The 19,517-nt window shown below is 36.4% G+C and overlaps 2 protein-coding genes and 1 long non-coding RNA gene across 5 annotated transcripts in view; 2 read left to right on the top strand and 1 right to left on the bottom strand.

Annotated features, from left to right (window-relative positions):
- LOC136257496 (uncharacterized) overlaps positions 1 to 1,196 on the top strand; it is a 12,756-nt gene extending 11,560 nt beyond the window's left edge. For both annotated transcript variants that reach the window (XR_010702033.1, XR_010702032.1), the window contains exon 3: positions 770 to 1,196. This is a non-coding gene — a long non-coding RNA (uncharacterized lncRNA). The remainder of the gene's footprint in view (positions 1 to 769) is intronic.
- The window catches only part of LOC136257494 (uncharacterized), a 23,113-nt gene extending 4,704 nt beyond the window's left edge, over positions 1 to 18,409 (bottom strand). The window contains exons 1-6 of the mRNA XM_066050711.1: positions 18,184 to 18,409; positions 12,421 to 12,523; positions 11,619 to 11,812; positions 9,433 to 9,547; positions 1,695 to 2,279; positions 1,502 to 1,552 (exon numbers count right to left, since the gene is read on the bottom strand). Coding sequence (XP_065906783.1) covers positions 1,502 to 1,552; positions 1,695 to 2,279; positions 9,433 to 9,547; positions 11,619 to 11,812; positions 12,421 to 12,523; positions 18,184 to 18,204 — 1,069 coding nt within the window. The 5' untranslated portion in view covers positions 18,205 to 18,409. The remainder of the gene's footprint in view (positions 1 to 1,501; positions 1,553 to 1,694; positions 2,280 to 9,432; positions 9,548 to 11,618; positions 11,813 to 12,420; positions 12,524 to 18,183) is intronic.
- On the top strand, positions 17,743 to 19,517 carry LOC136257495 (uncharacterized). Of its 2 annotated transcripts, XM_066050714.1 has the most exons (6): positions 17,743 to 18,489; positions 18,561 to 18,904; positions 18,960 to 19,038; positions 19,096 to 19,190; positions 19,243 to 19,277; positions 19,328 to 19,517. In XM_066050714.1, exons 2-4 carry the CDS (start codon positions 18,580 to 18,582, stop codon positions 19,175 to 19,177), a joined length of 486 nt encoding a protein of 161 aa, XP_065906786.1. In that variant the 5' UTR covers positions 17,743 to 18,489; positions 18,561 to 18,579; the 3' UTR covers positions 19,178 to 19,190; positions 19,243 to 19,277; positions 19,328 to 19,517. The 2 variants fall into 2 exon arrangements, with proteins under 2 accessions (XP_065906786.1, XP_065906785.1); XM_066050713.1 differs by having other exon boundaries at positions 17,945 to 18,489; positions 18,960 to 19,190; positions 19,328 to 19,512.

Here is a 19,517-nt window from a genome sequence, read left to right as displayed (position 1 = left end):
TGTATTTACTTCTGCATACAAGTATGTAGGCGATTCAATGAATAATTAACGACAGTACTGTTTACGTCTACCACATTATAAACAAACACTTGTAACATGCATGCCCTATTCCATCCCATCCTGTTTTGTTTCTGTAGCCCTTTCAGCTACAGAAACAAAAAAAGGATAATCTAACTTTCCATGAACAGGTGAACAAGCTGGTATATACAGGGTGTATATGGTGCACTACACAAAAAAGTAATAAAGTATAGTTGCGATGACTCCTACATCTTGGTTAGTAATTGAAAGGCTTTGCAAGCTGGTCACTTCTAGGCTTTACGATCATTATGTAATGTCTGTTGTGCTGTATTTATTAACTGAGTCAGACTGTAAATTATAAGCTGTTGATATAAGGTTGTGATTTTGCTCCTGAAGGTGTCATGGGTAACCTAGCAACAGACAAACAGCCTGCATTAAATGACCACTAACATAATCTTATCAGAGATTTTATAAGTGCGGTTTAATGACCCCACCAAACCACACAATCTATGTACATGCTAAGTTTTTCATGATCCTTTTACAAAGCCTTACAAATCTGTTGGCAACCTAAGAGACTCCATGAACAATCGCAAATTCTCGCAACTTTTTTGTTACTTTTTTCTGTGCACTGTACTATAGATTTGAAATGAGTAACAACGCCATTAAAACCTATAGTACATATTTTTTCCTTTATAACAAACGTAATTTCAATCATTGTTTTCACTGTATTGTGTTGGTGCTAACTATACAGGTCACATACAGCTGTATACAACATGGGGACTTCAGAAGATTAAAAAGAAAGCTGTAGGCTATCAGCATCTGAGGTTTTGTTCACGGCAAATAATCAACTAATTGGGCCACATGGCACAATATGCTCTACTAGATGTAGAGTTGGGGTAACTAGCTACTTTGTAACTAAGTTACGTAACTATTTACTTAAAAAGTAATATTTTTATAATAACTCAATACGTGCTTTGTAACTAGTAACTTACAACTAGGAATAACTGCTGAAAAGTAACTAAGTTACAATAGTAACTAGTTACAATAGTTACTTTATAACTATAGGTAATTATGCTTAAAAGCAAGAACACTTTTTGTCATATATGCTACAGCCACATTACATAGACACATTCTGCATACTGTTCTTCATGACTCAGCTTCAGTAACAGACGTAACAATAGTTGCAACTCGTCGTAGAATCAGAAAGTGCACATAATATAGTTCTCTTCTTCCTTTGTTTAAGCATATCCGGGCAAAATTATGTTACAAAAGCTAACAAACAAGTATAATTTATATTATGAAAGCAACTAATAACTAAAGTACTTAGTTACCTTTTAAAAAGTAACTAACTAAGTCACATGGGATAAAAGTAACAAGTAATTTAGCTACTTTTCTGAAGTAACTACCCCAACTCTGACTAGACATTTAAATAGTTGTGGCCTTCACTGTGCAAGGCATTGGAACAGAATTACTGGATACTTACAATTATCAAAATCACGAGATGAAACATCATCATCCATGTTATTAGCTGCAACTACACATAAAGTTCAGATCATATCTAACACCAAAACTGCCCACAACATATGCATCAGGCTTAAATCAGCAAGAAGGTTTTAAATTACATAAAGTAAGCAAAGTGGTTGGAAAGTAATTCACAATAAAACTGTATTTATTACCTGGTGATTGAATTTCTTCATAACCGCTGTATCGTCCACTCCAGAATTTGGTCTTTACACTACGTTTTTTCACTACACTCACTACACAGACCACAGCCACAATAGCAACAATCCCGACGAAGATTCCACATCCTGCAACTTCAAAATAAATCTTATTAAAGCCATGTGTCTCTTTACTAGAAGAATTTGATATTATATTAATATGGACAAAAGTGAAGTTCTTGTCAAATTTCTCTGACAATCCTATTATATCTGAATTGCTTATAAATGTTCCACCATCATACTTCCTTGATATATTGTTCACTGTAAGAGAACAGCCATATTTGTTTGAGCACCCTTCTCCATAATGTGATGTCAGTTTCCAATCTTTATTAGTACAGTTTCCAGCACCAGGGATATCAAGTTGGTTATTGTCACAAATACAACATGAACTCTTATTGTTGGCTCCTACAAAGCACCACTTTAGAATAGAGGCCTCAACTTGTGCTGTAATAGAACAGTATAGTTTTATATCTGAATGTTCATAAGAATTCTTCCAGGTGTCATTAGTAACTACCACACTTGGACAGTTGTCAATTTGGTTACCTATGTAAGAATATTACAGAAATAAAAACATCTATGCATGTGTGAATAATATGTGACCAGATCTGCAAGAACCCCATATGTTAGCACATCTTTCAAATTCCATTTTCTAGCCAAAGGAATGGTCAACCAAAGTTTCAGCTCTAGAAGCCAAGAAATTTTGAAGCTATAGTGCTACAAAGTGGCAACAACAGAAAAATCAATTTGTACAGGGACAGTACAGAAAACAAACTACAGGCACTTAATTAAACAATCATAACTTATGAATGCAGTCCTCTACCAAGATCAAATTTACACCATCAGGTTCTCCATGAACAGGCAAATCCATTGCTGGGTAAGATAAGACTAGGGTGAAGGCAAAAACATGAGATGAACCGCTTGTCCAATACAAGGCAAACTACTGCTCATATCTCCATCTACTTGGGAGTACTGAAACAAAATAAAGATTTTGGAACTCCTCTTGCTGTGGGGATCACGATGCTACCAAGGTTTTTGACATTTCACCTTCCTTCATTGTGAAACAATTAAGTGCTTTAAATTACATTTTTTCCGATTTCGTAAATATTTCATCCATTGCGTTTATTGCATTCTACCAAGCAAGATTTCAAACCTTTAACTTTCCAAAGATTTCAAAGCAAGATTTAAGTTTCAACAAGATTTCAGAGTTAGTAGCATCTGGAACAATTAGATCATGAGACACTTAGTAACTGGAAATGTACAATACATTTTGCTAGTGAAGAGCAGAAACTTTTACAAGTGAAGACTTCAGATTTCAAAGCCATACAAGAGTTCTGGACCAGTATAAGGCATAGCACATGATACAAAAATATACATATATAAAATATACAGAATTTTACAGCAATTTTTCAAGATTTCAGATTTCAAAATCAACTAAGATTGACAATTTCGACAAGATTTCAAAGAGCTTGTACGAGATTCCAAGAATTGCAGACCCCTTGCATTCAACTGTAAAATTAGGCTTGCACGAACATATGGGGATTCTTGCAGATCCAGTCATATATGACAACATAGTTGTCTATACATATGTCAATCTGTTTATTGTCCAAGCTACAGTATAGTAAGGGTATGATGACTTCAACAACAAAATTGTGTACTAAAATGCAGTGAAATAAAAGAATCAAACAAGCGTGAAGCAAAATAAAAGGTGGTAACTAAAATTTCCACTATAATAAACATACAACTGTAAAGTTCATGACAAGTTTGACAACCATTCCAACTACATTTAAATCATAAATCACATACATATCAAACAGTATGGTAGTACGTTTAGTAGGGTTCCCTCAAAAGTGACGTGTGATGTTAAAAAATACAGCATCTAAAACTGAACTACGTCCATTCAAGCCCAGGTGTACATTTCTTAATGTAACACTTTTTTCTTTACAAAGATAAATATATGTACGTTTGACTATGTGTTGTACATATTTATTTGCAACTCTCTACAGGGTGACTTGATCGTAGCTAATCTCTCTACAGGATGATTTGTTCATAGCAATTTCAGGATGAGGATGACTTGCTTGTGGTTGAACTCTCCACATGGTGACTTGATTGTAGTTGATCTGTGACTCGTTTGTAGCTGAAATCACTACACGGTAACTTGATTGCAGTTGATCTCTCTATGAGATGACTTCTGAATTGACCTGCTATGGCTGAATTCTCTACAGGTAAAGATGACTCTGTAGGTGAACTCTCTTTGTTATTCTTTACAGGATGACTTCTTTCCAACTGAACTCTCTACAAAGTGGTCCCTCAAAGTGACTTGACTCTCTGCATGGTTACTTGATTGTAGCTGTACTGTCTACATGATGACTTGCTACTTACTGAATGTTCTATTTGGGTGACTGCACTATTAGAGTACCTTGATTGAGCGTTTGTTACATGTAGTGGCAACTATATGCGATGATTGTTACACACAGTAGGATTTTGCATTGTATTTAATCTTGGTATTTTCAAACCACCAAAAGGCACTCCTACGATAGATAATCTAACTACAGACCAATTTTCAACCAATTTCTTGAAGCAGTTTACCCTGTAGGAATGACAGAAGTTAGATTTTATTTTGTGCAAACAATTGGTTATAACTTCATGAATCTTGATTGAATTTCCACCAAAATTGGTAAGATTCACTTTAATAACGTCTTCATGTGTGCCAAATTTTAGCTTAATTGGATTATATTACATATTTGTGCTTATGGCAGATTTTACAAACTTTGAAAAACCCTAAAACTTTGTTTGTATCTCAGAATGGCTGTAGCAATTTCCTTCAAAAATTTGGTATGTGGACTACCTTCACTGACAGGCATCTCTACAGAAAAAATAGTAAGGGATCACAGAGCTACATATTTAATAGTTATACCATGGCTGCGAGGGATTTGCTGCTATATACACCCAAAAGCCCAAGGGTGCATCCCGAGGGCTGCGTGTGTATAATATCAGCAAATACCAAGCAGCCATAGTATAAGTGATATCTTACCATAGTATAAGTGATATCTTAATACAATACTTTCACACCTCAAATAAAAGGAATTCTATAGGATAAATCTGCCATGCAAACCTCATACTTCTTTACAGGGAGACAACTAAATTTACACCAGTGTACATTGAGATGTGTTCCAGGAAAGTGGTTGCACTTCAGAAGAGCAAGCCACTTTCATCAAAGCTTTTATGTGGATGAGGTATAGTGGTACTGTCCTGTTTGCTACTAGGGGGCAAAAAATTGTAAATTTAAACAAGTAGAATAGGGATCGAAGTTGTGATTCTGAAAAAAACTGCGTAAACAAGAATTAATAGGGATGGTGATTCACAATACTGCTTAATATAAACCCCTGAAGGCATCATATGCATACCGTCATTACGTGTGTCTCAATAACTGTCATAGGCCCTGCGGGCACAAACTACACTCTGTCACACAACAGGACATATCGCAGTACTGGAGTAAAATATTTGCATTCTGCTACTTGTAGAATTATGTAGTAGTGGTTACCACGTGATGGTTAATGGTTACCATCAAACTACACAAATGACTAAACTTGAAGCAGCATGATTGGATATGCAAAATAACATATGAATGACACAATATACCCACCGAACCACGAAAGGAGATACAGTACAACCCAGTCATGTGCAACTAAGTGTAGTGAAGATGTGTTTTGTACACTCAATTTAAATACTATATAATAAAATTTATAAATTTAAAAATGAAGTAGGGTTTCAAGCTATAAAAAGTAGTGAAACCAGAGATGAACAATGGTAGCTTTTACAGTGTTAAATCCCTACTTTGGCATTGAACACAAAATAATTGTTATACCATGCCAAAGTAGGGATTTAACACTGAGCTATGCTATAATAGCTACCATTGTTCATCTCTTGTTTCACTACTTTTTATAGCTTGAAACCCTACTTCATTTCTAAATTTATAATTTTTAACATACTAGTTTGTTTAGTTTTTTTGTTAAAGTATACAGCTAGCTATAAACATGTGACAGTTTTATTAGGATGACTGCTGTATTAGAGTATCTCTAGTCAGCCTGCAAAGATGTGCTTTCCTCAAAAATGGGTGTGGTAATCATGGTTTCGATCGATTATTAGACTAGAGCATCTCGAATCAGCCTACCAACATGAGGGTGTGTGGTCACAAATACAGCTAGCGTAAAAGGGGCATGGTCATCGTGGTCTCGATCGATAGATTGATAATACGTAGAATAAAGAATGGGCATGACCTTGTTACCTATCGTAGAGTACTGGTACCTCCGTACAGTCGGGAGCCGTACAGTAGCGTAGTCTAAGCGCCTTAAATAATTTTGTGCATCTATTATGCTGCTTAAAGAAAGTGTTGATATGGAAAATTAATGCCTCGGTATGGTTTCGTTGGATGAAGAAGAAGACAAGCAGCCTGATTGAAGATAAAAGAAAAGACAAGGCGCACAGGGCACACACTCGTCAGAACCCCAAAAGGCACATCCCACCGGTGAGTTTGTTATTGTGGCATAAAATGGTGACTGTGTGCTGCTTCGTTTGGGCTCTAGGCTTGCAACTGTGGTCAGTGAGTGAGTGAGTGAGACGAAATTTCGAGTTTTGACGATTTTAAAAAAATTCTATATCCGGCCGCCAGTAAGTGTTTTCTTGTTTTGACGCTACGTTTGATGTTAGATGGACTAATATTATTCCGTAAAGGTGATTTTCGTCGCGTAAGAAGTTTCTAAGCTGATTTTAAAGGGCGGTATTTTTGGTGGTGCGTCACTTTTGATGCAAACTCTACTTAAACAGTACTACCGTACTGTTTGATAAAAGGTCTATCTATTCTTATAGTATGCATGACTAAAAAGCTGCAGGCTAGCAATAGAAGCTCATACTCAGCTTTGCATCACCCACATATAATGCTACAACATCCACCGCTGTAGAAACATTCCTTCCTCAATTAAAACCAGCATTTTTCCATAGAGTTCCTCAATTCTGTTAATACAGTGTACCTTCTTATCTGCATGAATGCTCTATTAGAGTATGCTTGACTGCTCTATTAGAATACCTTGATCTTTAAAAATTTCCAAGAGAATTAAAATACCCACCGTAGATCCTTCCCTGGATCTACAATCTGGATCTGGAGCTACAATAGCAGTGGTGTGACATCCCACCATGTTTACAGTAGAGTACATAAATTTATGGAGAACATGCGGTAATTTCATCATCGTTTCGTCAGAATAACATGGTTTGACTATACAACTGAGACATAAGTGGCCCTAGGGACACTAAGTTTTATATTAATGCATTCATGTATTTTACACCCATCCACCACAAGTATTAGTGTAGCTGATCTCTCTACAAGGTGACTTGTAACATAGCTGAATTCTGCACAATGAATTTTAGTAGCTGAACTCTCTACAGGGTAACTTGTTGTAGCTTAATTCTCTACAGGGTGACTTGCTAAAGCAGTCTGGTTAGTAGGGGTGGCAACTAAATGTATCATACACTATGATAGTAGTGTATAGTAGGGACCACAAAGGAGTAAGTGTGGCCCACGAAATAACATCACCCAAAAAACAGCCTCAATTTTCCCAGACAATGATGAGGCAGTATTGCTTAGGTAAAATTAAGCCTAAACAAGCTTTCAGATCGACCCGAAACGCTTTCAACAAGTTGCTATGGAATTTTAAAATTAATTTATTTAATGGAATTTTCTACTGACTGACTGAGTAACTGACTGATGCCTTCAGACAAGCGTAACTTGATAACAGATAAGGCTACGGGCTTGATTTTTTCACTGTTCGATGTTGCTTCGGCTTGACAGGTATCTTTTGGCATACCGCAGTACATACAATACATTCTTCATGGACTTACCAGTGTCCTCCTTTGTGTCCCATTCATCTCTGCTAACAGCGAATAGTATCAATTTGGCGATAGCATGTGATGGCTTCCCTTCGTAATAGAAATCATCCGTATTTGTCATAGTGGCTATTTTGATAGCAGAGGTGCTTTTCAAACAGTTCTTGATTCGTACTGCTGTGTAACGGGTTGAACATAGCTGACAATGAAGCGCAATGGATTCTTCACTTTTCAGATGATAATTGGGGCATGCAGTGCCATTTCAGATGCAGTATGCATGGGTTCACCAGTCATAATAATTTATTTACAAAACAATTAACAAACAACTACACAGAAAAAAATGGAATTTTCAACTAGAGTAGGGACCATAACACATCGATAAAAAGTACTGAAACAAGCTGGAGTAGTGCACGATATTAAATCACAGTAAAATAATAAGAAGTGTTATATCCCTACTGTGCTCAAGATACCATAATGGAAATGCACAGTAGGGATATAACACTTCTTATTGTTTTACTGTGATTTAATATCGTGCACTACTCCAGCTTGTTTCAGTACTTTTTATTGATGTGTTATGGTCCCTACTCTAGTTGAAAATTCCAAATTTTTCTGTGTACTTGTTTTATTAACAAAATGCGATTGTGTGATTGTTACACACACTGTTGGTTTTTGCTTGTATCTTCGTGATCTTAATCTTGATTTCTTTCAAACCACCAAAAGGCACTCCTATAATGGCTAATCTAATTAGTATACAAACCAATTTCTCAAAGTACTTTACCCTGTAGGCATGATAGAAGTTTGATTTTATTTTACGCTTGCAAATAATTGGTTATGACTCCACGAGTCTTGGTAGGATTTCCAAAAAAATTGGTACTAAGATTCACTTTAACTACCCTATTAAGCGTGCCAAATTTCAGCTTTATTGGACTATATACGTGTTTGTGTTTAATAGCAGATTTTAAAAAAAGAAACTTTGGCTGCTTGTATCTCAGAAATTGCTGTGGTGATTTCCTTCAAACTTGGTATGTAGACTCTCTTGCCTGATGGATATCTCTACAGTAAAATTGGTTCCAATCATTAAGGGATAATGAGCTACATATGTGTGAAAATGGCATTTTCTTTCTTCCTGTCAATATACCCATGGTGTGGCATGCCAGCTTCTTGGACTGCACAACACACTACCGTGTGTTTTGTTTGTCTTTATGCACTCACAATGACGTCAGTGAAATGTTTTAATTACTTGTAGGTAGACTCACCCAAGCCCTCGCTTTTTCTCAATTACACAGGCCATGAGCCTGCCACCAAACATTTAGCGGAACTGCAAAGCCCTTTCAACACTAGAAATGTTTATCAAAAATTGCTCTGATAAATGACAGTTACGTGGCATTAAAATTTAATATATTATATACATTTACTATTGGAAGCAGGCCAGAGCATGTTGATGGTTGTTGCAGTACGAAACAATCAAAAACAGACCACATGTTCACCACTTTGATACTAATAAGATTTGTATGAGCTAAGACTACAGTTGCTGTGTTATACATGCTGTACATTGCATTACCTGCATAGAAGCAAGGGAAGTGATATTGTACCCAGCATTTAGACAAACCCAGTGTCTATTTGGCATTTAAATGGACCCAGGTGTGTATTCTATACATTAGAATGAAGCCCTCAGTGTATAGTTGAGACCACTGAGCCCTGCTCTAATACAGATGAATACAGTAAGTTGGTTAATATTCTAAAAGCAGCAAATTTGCTTGCATGCACCACGTCCTATCATTTGTGCAAAATATTGTAGACATAATATAATGTAACTTACAAAGTGGACAATTTGAATGTATATGAAAACATCCTGTTTCAGTAATGCCACATTCATTTGTGACATTCACAAAGAAAATTATGTTTCCTTCACCAGCACTTGACCACTTCAGCGTCTGCATAAAAAACACACAAGACAACAAGTCAGGTAACAATAGTAGACTTCTTAGAATATGTGGTAGCATTTTATAATCAAAGTTGCATAGCAAAGCAGTATGTAAGACCTGAGGGCAGGCAGCTTTGCATTCCCATAATATACGTATTAATTCCCGTACATACACACATGCATGAGTACCATACAGTATGATAGTACTGTATAGTAGGGACTACAAAGGTTTGGGCATGGCTCATGTAAAAAATCACCCAAACACTAGCCTCAATTTTCCCTGATGATGATGAGGCAGTATTGGTTAGGTAAAACTAAGCCCAAACAAGCCTTCAGATTGATCTGAAACACTTTCAACAAATTGCTATGGATTTTTTTTTTTTTTTAATTATTAAATGGAATTTTCTTCTGACTGACTGAGTAACCGACTGACTGATGCCTTCAAACAACCATAACTTGATAACAGCTAAGGCTACAGGCTTGACAATAAAACAGTTTATTTTTTCATCCTAATGTAATCATTTTTAATTAGAAAATAAAACAAAGTGTAAACTTTTTTACAGGTATGTCCCCTACTGTAAGTCCATGAAGAATGCATTGTACATACTGTGGTAAGTCAAAAGGCATGTGTCTGGCTGAAGTGACGTCGAACAGTGAAAAATCAAAATAACGATAGTAAATACTATCATTTTTGTGTTGGTTTTTAATCCTTAAACCTGCAGAGAATATTTGGGGAATGCATGTTTACATGATATAGGCACACATGGTGACACTAGGTGGGTAACTTAATTCTTATAGCCTACAAATCTACATCAATTAAAAGTATGTTCACTGGGCTACTTGGAGAAGGTTAAATGAACTTGTTAAGAAGTGATGAACAGTGACGATTCACGTCTCCGTGTTTCAAAACTTTTGCATGTGTTTAATTTCGATTGTGGGTTTACTCATGTGAATCATATAATTTTTATGGTCTGGTAGAAAATTTAACGGCAAATCAAATGGAAGTTGTTGCAAGGTGATAGGAGCAACTTCCGTTGAGTTATTAATAATTTTATAAAGGTATGTAAAGAGTTTGCATGTTTCCTAACCAAAAGTTATTTTCACGGCTATATTTGCCCTCATCATTTAGCATTAGGGTAAAACCCTAGGTATTATTTACATCACAAGTAGAACGGTGTAAAAATTGCGTAGCCATAGGATGGACACTTCAAAAGTTACAGCACTTTGTGCAAGGCATGCATATTTATTAAGTTTAAATCCAGTTTTCTGGATTATGGGGTTAAGGGTCAACCATTTAAAAAATGATTACTAATCATTTTTTTTAAATGGTACCAATATGATTTATGCTACAATTGTTTTTAAAAATGACCATATTATGACAAAAACAAGTGTAACCATTTTAAAAAGTGATTAGTGATCATACCAAAATATTGATTGGTAATAAAAAAGATAATGCAATCATTTAAAAAAATAAAAAGCTGATAAGATTATGATTGTCCTATGATTGAAAAAAAAAAACCAAATGTAAAAATTTTATATTCCCCACTGTACCAGTGTCCTCCTTTGTGTCCCGTTCATCTTTGATGATGGCGAAAGGTGTCGATTTGGCGATAGCGTGTGATGGCTTCCATTCATAACATATTGGCTACTTCAATTTCAGACGCCTGTAGCTAACAATGAAACATAATGAACACTTTACTTTTCAGATGATAATTGATGGCTGGGGTGCATGGCACCATTACTTTTGATGTGGTATATGCATGGGTTCAACAATCATTATAATGTTATTTTACAAAAAAAGGTTTACAAACAAGTACGCAAAAATTTGGAATTTTCAACTAGAGTAGGGACCATAGCACATTGATAAAAACTACTGAAACAAGTTGGAGTAGTTCATGATATTATATCACAGTAAAACAATAAGAAGTGCTATATCCCTACTGTGCATTTCCGTTATGGTATCTTGAGCACAGTAGAGATATATTGGTCTACGAATCAGGTCGTGGAAATTTTATAGTTTTGGGCTTCCATACACCGTTATGAAGTATTTTAGTTCACAAGACATCATCCAAACTACTTACCTTATTGTTATCTTCTAATGTAAACTCAGTAGTGTTATGAATATGAGTTGTATTCCCATCCTTCCACCACAGGTAGGTCAAATTAGTTCCTGTGGCGTTCACAGTCAATTCTATTGCATGACCATAAACAACTGATGGAGCTAACTGCATGTAGCATTGATCAGCAGTACTATAGGTGTTCTCTTTAAAAAGAGCTACAGAAATAAACAGATAAACGCTTATAACAGTACATGTAAAACTACAGTGTGTAACTACATAAAATGCAAACTAAAGTTTCAGTCAACTAATTACCTATAAACATTTTACAGGTCAGTTGTATACCACCACCCACCTGCTTTGTAAAACATTTCAGCTACTAATTGTAAGGAAATTGAAGGGTAAGGGGTAGACACTTTTGTAATGTTCTTTATTTGTAATATAGTATAACAGGCTGAGCATAGATGAAAATCAAGCGTAATGGCACTTAATTGGTAGTAGGGGTACATACTCAGATGAAAACATTTTTTTTCTATTGATGCGGTATGCATGGGTTTACCAGTCATAATTAAGGATAAAGTTAATCTATCAGTACAAGGATAAATTTATAATTTTAAGTCGATTAGGGATCATAGACATAAACAGCAGTGAAACAAGGGACCTACCGGTACATTTAATCCTTAATCAGTCATGGGTATACAGACTGAAATAGGGATTAGATATATTTGCAAATTTAGGCGATCTCCATTGTTTTACTACTTTTTATTGCTATCACCCCCAATTGAACTAATACTCTAATTATACACAACTGGTCAAAACTCAATACCTGTACAATTCTCAGAACTATCACCATGACAACCAACACATAGCAGAGATAGTAGCAGAAAACAACAAGTAGTAATCATCAGTAGCTTTACAAGATGAAATTCCTGCATGAGACAAGGCATGGTATGATATGAATAAATAAGTACACAAATTCAGAGTAATAATCGTCAAAATATAGCATAAACATTTAACAAGGTATATACCACAGGGACCCACAAGAAGACTTGTATATCAGCGAGCCATAACACTGACATATAAACTACAGAATATTGCAGGGCCTTTATGTAGAGACTGTCCAAAAAATGGTTTATTCTGAAATCATATGCTATGTAGACAAGTAACAGCTCAGTAAACAAAACGGAATCTCCATACCAGAGGAGATTAGAAGTGATTAAGTGCCATTAAATATTAATTACGCAGAAAGCCGATTTTCTGGGATGAGTGGATGATATATAACAAAGTGTGGCATCCTTGTTTTGCTCACAAGAATATGCATACATACATACCTGGCCAGTGTTAGAAGATACATACACACATACATACATGTCAATAGAGTTATGTAATTTTTGTGTCAATATCTAGGACTTGTAGAAAATAAAATTATCTTAGTGCATGCTTATAATTATGAAGCACAATCTAAATATCTGATGAACCCAATTAAGCCCTGCTGTTAACTAGTTTTGCATTGTGACTATTAATTAAGACTCACGTGAAATTTTAAGCCGAGCAATTAATGTAATATTTTAAAGTAGCACATAAAGTGCTTCTGATCTTCTCTGGTCCCAAGCAATGATTGGTCAGAATGGGAGTAAACCCTATAATTAGTATATAATACCGTATAGTCTAAGTGGTAATTTTTTTGAGGTTGATCAATGTTACCTAATAAAAATTCACGGATTTGTAAATACTCCCAGAATGTTAGACTCCATACAATGAGAAGATACCGTATAGTGGGAAATTTTTGAGGGGTGAAACTTTTGCAAAACTGTGTAAAATACAATTTTCGCAGTTTTTAATTCACGAAAGCCTAGAAAGCAGATTTGAATAAGGTAATAGCTATGTGTATAAACCTGAAACACCTCACGGTTATATTTTCACGAAGCTATCATTACTTGCAAAATTCACAAAAGTTTTGTCCCTCTATAAATTCACAAAAATTCACAAAAGTTTTGACTATGTGGAGGTCTAAATATTTCATTGATAAAATTTTCACTGTTAACTTCAGAAACCGTGAGCTCAGCGACAATTTTCCCCTAGGCTATATGGTACACTTCTAAGTTATATGCAATTGGCAGCATACTAATAAGTCACCTACTAACTCCTGATTGAGAAAGGTTTTTCTTTTATAAACATTACTGTTTGTTGGTATAACTAGGGACTCACTAGTAGTGTCTATGTATTAAACACTGTCACAATAGTGTCTTTGATGTTTTATGACCAAGAGATAACAACCCTGTCTACCCAGTGATATGCTTGGCCTTGTGATAAAGTGAAAAAACAGTGGTGTGTTCTAGGCAGTTAGACAATATACCATGAGATTAAATCTAGTACATAAATATACTTAACAGTGTCCACATGTGTGAGCATAAACGTAAAAAGTTTCCATGTGACTTGCATGCCTAAGGTGGAAATTATAGAGGGACAAAACTTTTGTGAATTTTGCAAGTAATGATAGCTTCGTGAAAATATAACCGTGAAGTGTTTCAGGTTTATACACATAGCTATTACCGTATATGACTGTATAGAACCCCGGGCGTTTATTTCCTATAAATCATTTTTGACCCGGTGTTTAAACGAGACCGGCGTTAATTTGGACCCGGGCGTTTATTTCTTACTAGCCACTCGTTGAGAATGACAGGTGCCAGTACAAGTACCTACGAAATCCATAACCCATCACATACAAAAACCCACTTGGACTCCTCTGCTGGGTGAAACATTGGAAGTCGGGCGGAAAGATGACAATGACCACAATAAATATGCTATGGCCATCACCAGAAGAGAAGGCATAGTCGAACAAGACAAGACATCATAAGACTGGTGACGAGACATCACTGTATAGTTAGCAGCTGACACGAGTTTACAACCCCTTTCAGTGCATATCATTAGCACCCCAGCGTTTAAATGAGCCCCGGCATTTATTATGACAGTCCCCTAGCTGTATCTGGCGTATATTTAAGCCCCTGCATGTATTTGAGCCCAGCTTTAATACGGTCATATACGGTACCTTATTAAAATCTGCTTTCTAGGCTTTCGTGAATTAAAAACTGCGAAAATTGTATTTTACACAGTTTCGCACAAGTTTCATCCCTCAAAAATTTCCCACTATACGGTATCTTCTCATTGTATAGAGTCTAACATGCTGGTATATAGGAAGGCAAAGGAATAAAAAAATATTTTACATGGTATCTAATGTTGATGCAATCACACCACTCCATATAAGGTATACCAAACCACATACTGTAGTTAATGAAGTATTAACCTAATTCAGTTTTACTGGAAACAGGATGTTGATTAGGCTTCACTGTGTTTCCTGCTGTCTACAGGAAACACATTATCATCCACTACTAGTGAGTGTATTAGGTTGTTCCCCAGACTACACAGTCTATTCATTTCAGTTGATATTATCACACACCAGAACCATGTATACAGCTGGTAACCACTTTTATAACAATAGTTCTAGAATGGGACAGTTTCTGCTGTCATCCAAAGCAGTGACATTACAACATCTATAGAAAAGATTTGTAACTGTTGCCATGATGGATTAAAGAGTAAAAACCAAAGTAATAAGGTGGCCTTATCACGGAGGTACAATCTGACAGATACCATTAAAATTGTACATCTGTCAGTCACAGTGAAACCTCACTTGACAGCCACCTCAATAAGACCATAGTTATGTCAGTTAGCTAGGGTTTTACAACCAAATAAACTGACATTGTTATTGTAGCAATATGTTTTGTTAGTGGTCACATTATGAGGGATCACCGTAAAATTAACCAATGAAATGGATTCTGTTACTTAAATAATTCTATGCTAAATTCTATTGTGTGTGTGCTTGCGCGTGTGTGGCAGCATAGTCAAGTGGCTAAAGCATCAGCCTGGTAATCAAAAGGTTCAATGTTCAATACTTGGTTTCACCAAGTTAAGTGTTGTTTTTTGTTTCAATTGAGCAAGACACTTTACTCATGTTGCTTCAGTCTAGGAAGCACCCCACCCAGCTGTAATACCAATGGGTACCTTGTTTTAACTGGGGAAGCAAATGCCAACTGTTCATGTCTCACACAGCAGGTGAAGGTCCAGGTGGGACTTCGGGTGCCTACAGTACACTTCCAGTGAGACATATGGTACAGCCTCCTGCGGGTTACTAGTACTGCCCCAGGAGGATTCCCCTGCGCTGACTCCAAGCACCTGAGGTGTCCCAGTGCTGGTTCACTGGGTAGGTGTAACCATGCTACCATGGCAGCTGAAGGCTTTGCTTTTATGTTTTTTGCTCTGTGTGTGTGCACTGAATCCCCCACCACATACCACAAAGTGTTACATACAGTGTACACATACCCAGTGTTATTATAATCATACAAAGATGAACAGCAGTAATAAAGTAATGTATGTAGTGGTAAACTACTATATCCTACATGCCTATGTGGTTATCATAATTAAGGTAACAATGTAAGGGACTTTCTAAACGACAACCTTGAACTGCTGGTATATGCCCTTTTATAGGTTCATTTCCTTCCCATGACTGAGGGGGTCTTCACCCTGCAAGAACTTTTGTATGGATATCAGGACATGATAATTAAGTTAAAATCCTTTCACTGCTAAATTTCCTTGGGGACTACACAGGTCCACACCAAATCAGCTTCACTGTACACTAAATTACTTAGTTGTCATACCTCTAAGTATATCGTTTCTTCAGCAGAGATTTATCCCAAATCTTGTATCACGCATGCATATACACATGAGTTAATCACACCACACTTCTGAAAAACAGCCAACTGTCATCCTAGCCTACCTATAACAGTCAGTGGACTTCAAAACATGACTATAGATTCATGAAACTCATCTTTTCTGATACGAAAAACTTATTTAACAAACCCGGAATGATGTGCAAAGGATCCTGTTATTCCAGAAACTGGACCTCTGTAGGCATGCCCATCCCAGGGTAAACACATCATACTATAAAACGTGCGATAGAAGTGGTGGTGCATTAGAATTGTACTCAGAAAGTCTTTACAACGTCAGACCGCATAAAATTAACCAGTTGTAGCGGAAAAACGGTTAATTAATTCATTAAATCTTACAGTATAACATTAAAGCAGAAAAGAATATAAGTTCAAAAATACAACAAAAATATGAGAAAGTTATGTACACTGTTCATGTATTTCCACTATTCAAAATGTAGTTTACTTATTAACAAATAGCCTGCAGGGTCATATTTTACAGCTAGACGTTTCTTGCATTTTCCATTTTACATGTACGTTTTTGTCAAGTGGGGAAGAAAAGTTTACAGACTTTTGCTTCTGTTTGAACACTTGCGTATTTCGGTAACGTGATTACATTACATGTCACATGGCTCACTCAATATGCAAATGTTAAAACGGAAGCAATAAAGTCTGTAAAAACAACATTGCTCTATTACAAGTTATGATTCATCATATACACTTCACTACATAAGTACACACCACATGTAGGTATATATAGTAGTTTTAAAGTAGTGAGTTATCTATTGAAAACTAGCCTCTTGAGACTGAACATAAATCCATGAATAATATCCATTTATCCATCAGTAATTTCTTGGAAACACTGCATGACTAATACCTTTTCATTGGCATGTCCTAAACTGTACGCACATCCACATGCATAAATTAACGATGCATTAATTTTAATAATTCATTGGCAAAATCCACCCATGATGCTGGGGCATGACACTAGTTCTTTGCAGCATACGTCACTTTACTTCTAGCACAGCATAAATTCACTATAATAACTTTTCTTCTCTTAACAAAAATATGTTGAGATTTTTTGTAAAAAAAAACTTTATATGTTGAAATTTTTCATGATTTACGATACATGTGGATACGTGCATCTTTTGGGTACAATTGTGTTATTAATACAGGTGTAATACCAACCATGACTGGATAAGGAATACTTTGTGATTGTGCGTAGTTTTCAGTTGGTACCACCACACCAAACATGTGTGCCCTTAAATGTACATACATACAATTCACACGCACGAACACACACACAAACATATACACGTGCATGCATGCATACAACACACATACACATGCAGTCTCATGCCCAGACCCCACCCACTGCATTGTTGAGTAGGGTCTGGTGACAAACGCAAGAATTTTGGGCCCTACGCCATTTTTCCTTTCTGACCAATCAGACGCTTTAATTCAGCTGTAATGCGATTTGATAGGCTAGAACGACGAAGATGGCCAACTGGAACTATGGATACAAATCATAAACAATATGGCGGCAGGCCCAAAAACGTAGCGCAAGTCACCAAACCCTACTCAACCAGTGGGTGGGGTCTGGGCACGAGACTAATACACATGTAGGAGAGACCACGCATTATTTCCAGACAATTAGAAATAGAAGTGTGCACTCAGTAGCTAGCTACATGTACGTGCCATTGTACGCCTACACTATAGAGCTGTGAAGGTGGCATATCAATATACGTTTAGTCAGTCCAGTTTTACCAAACATACATAGTTACAACACTACACTTTAATAAGGATTCCGGCATAATTATATAACTTACGGTGTACTGGAGGCTTAGCATTAGCAATGTTCGTTCGTTCCAAGGTTCGTTCAGTCGTGTACCTCGAGGTGCACCTGTTGTCAAAGTCCAGATACGATGGTTAGTGACTACAACTTTAATCCAACGCAGAATACACCGGAACTCCAAATATTAGCTATAAGGAAACGGGCAAAGCACTTCAAAGCTTTCCGCGAGGGTTGCCGATCGACGACTATAGGCGCGTGTAATTAGTTTTATTTCCTATAATAATAATAGGCGCTTAAGATCTACTGGCTCCTGCACAACAAAATGTGATCTATACATCAGGTTAGTGGCTCGGTTAGTGGAGTGACTAGTTATACACTACATCTATACACTATACACCATTATCACTACAGCTGAACTAGTAGAGGGGAAATGTCCGCTAGTAAAGTGCTCCAGCTCTTCCACCCTCAACTAGTAGAGATGCTACCAATGAATGATGTCACTTTCTTATCAAAATTGTTTTCAGTCAATCTTCTTCCTGGTAATATCAAAGATCAAGTAAAGTCAATGAATACACGAGCAGACAAGGCAATACACCTCCTGGACCATGTGATCCTGCCATCAGTGGCAACTGGTGTTGGTAGATGTTTTGATGATCTTATTAAAGCGATGAAGGATAGTGAGTATGATGGTGTGAAGGAGTTGGCCAAACTGATTAGAACTAGACTGAGGAAGTTTGAAGTGAACAGTGAGACTGGTTAGTTGGTGTAATGATTTTGTAGTTATAACTGTATTGTGTGTGTATTGTACAGATACCTATTCAACTACTAGCAAGTGTAAATGTTCTACAGTGAAGTACAGTCCACTAGTTGTTCGCAGATTACAGGCCAGGTACGTTAGGAAATTACCCACTGCCAAAACTGATTGGCCGAAGCATCATCATAATAGTACCCACAACAGACCACACAACAGGATAGTGATAGTAATGTTAACCCCATTAGTAGTAGTGATGGTGATGATCAACTTGTAAGAGGAGACCACAGGTATGTAGGAAGTTATGTTGTATGATGTAATAATGAATTACCATGGCAACAGATCAGAGTGGACAGGGGAATAGTGTTACTGTTCAGGTATGGGTGTGTCTCTGTTGCCATAGTGATTACTATTATCACGGTAATAGGACCAGTCATCACAAAAACCATAGCATTGTGTAGATTGACAACTATTCAACTTACTGTGAACAGGATTTACAAAACTATCATTTTTTTTATAATTTTCAAAATAATTACCTGCAAGAAAATGTATATAGGTACTTTCTATGGATGCATTAAAATAATGTTTTGCACGTTTATAGAATAACTTGTTCTACG

This window comes from Dysidea avara, chromosome 6 (genome assembly GCF_963678975.1).
Source record: "Dysidea avara chromosome 6, odDysAvar1.4, whole genome shotgun sequence".
Taxonomy (NCBI): Eukaryota; Metazoa; Porifera; class Demospongiae; order Dictyoceratida; family Dysideidae; genus Dysidea; species Dysidea avara.
Note: the sequence above shows the minus strand (reverse complement) of the source record. Positions and strands in the feature narration are given on the sequence as shown.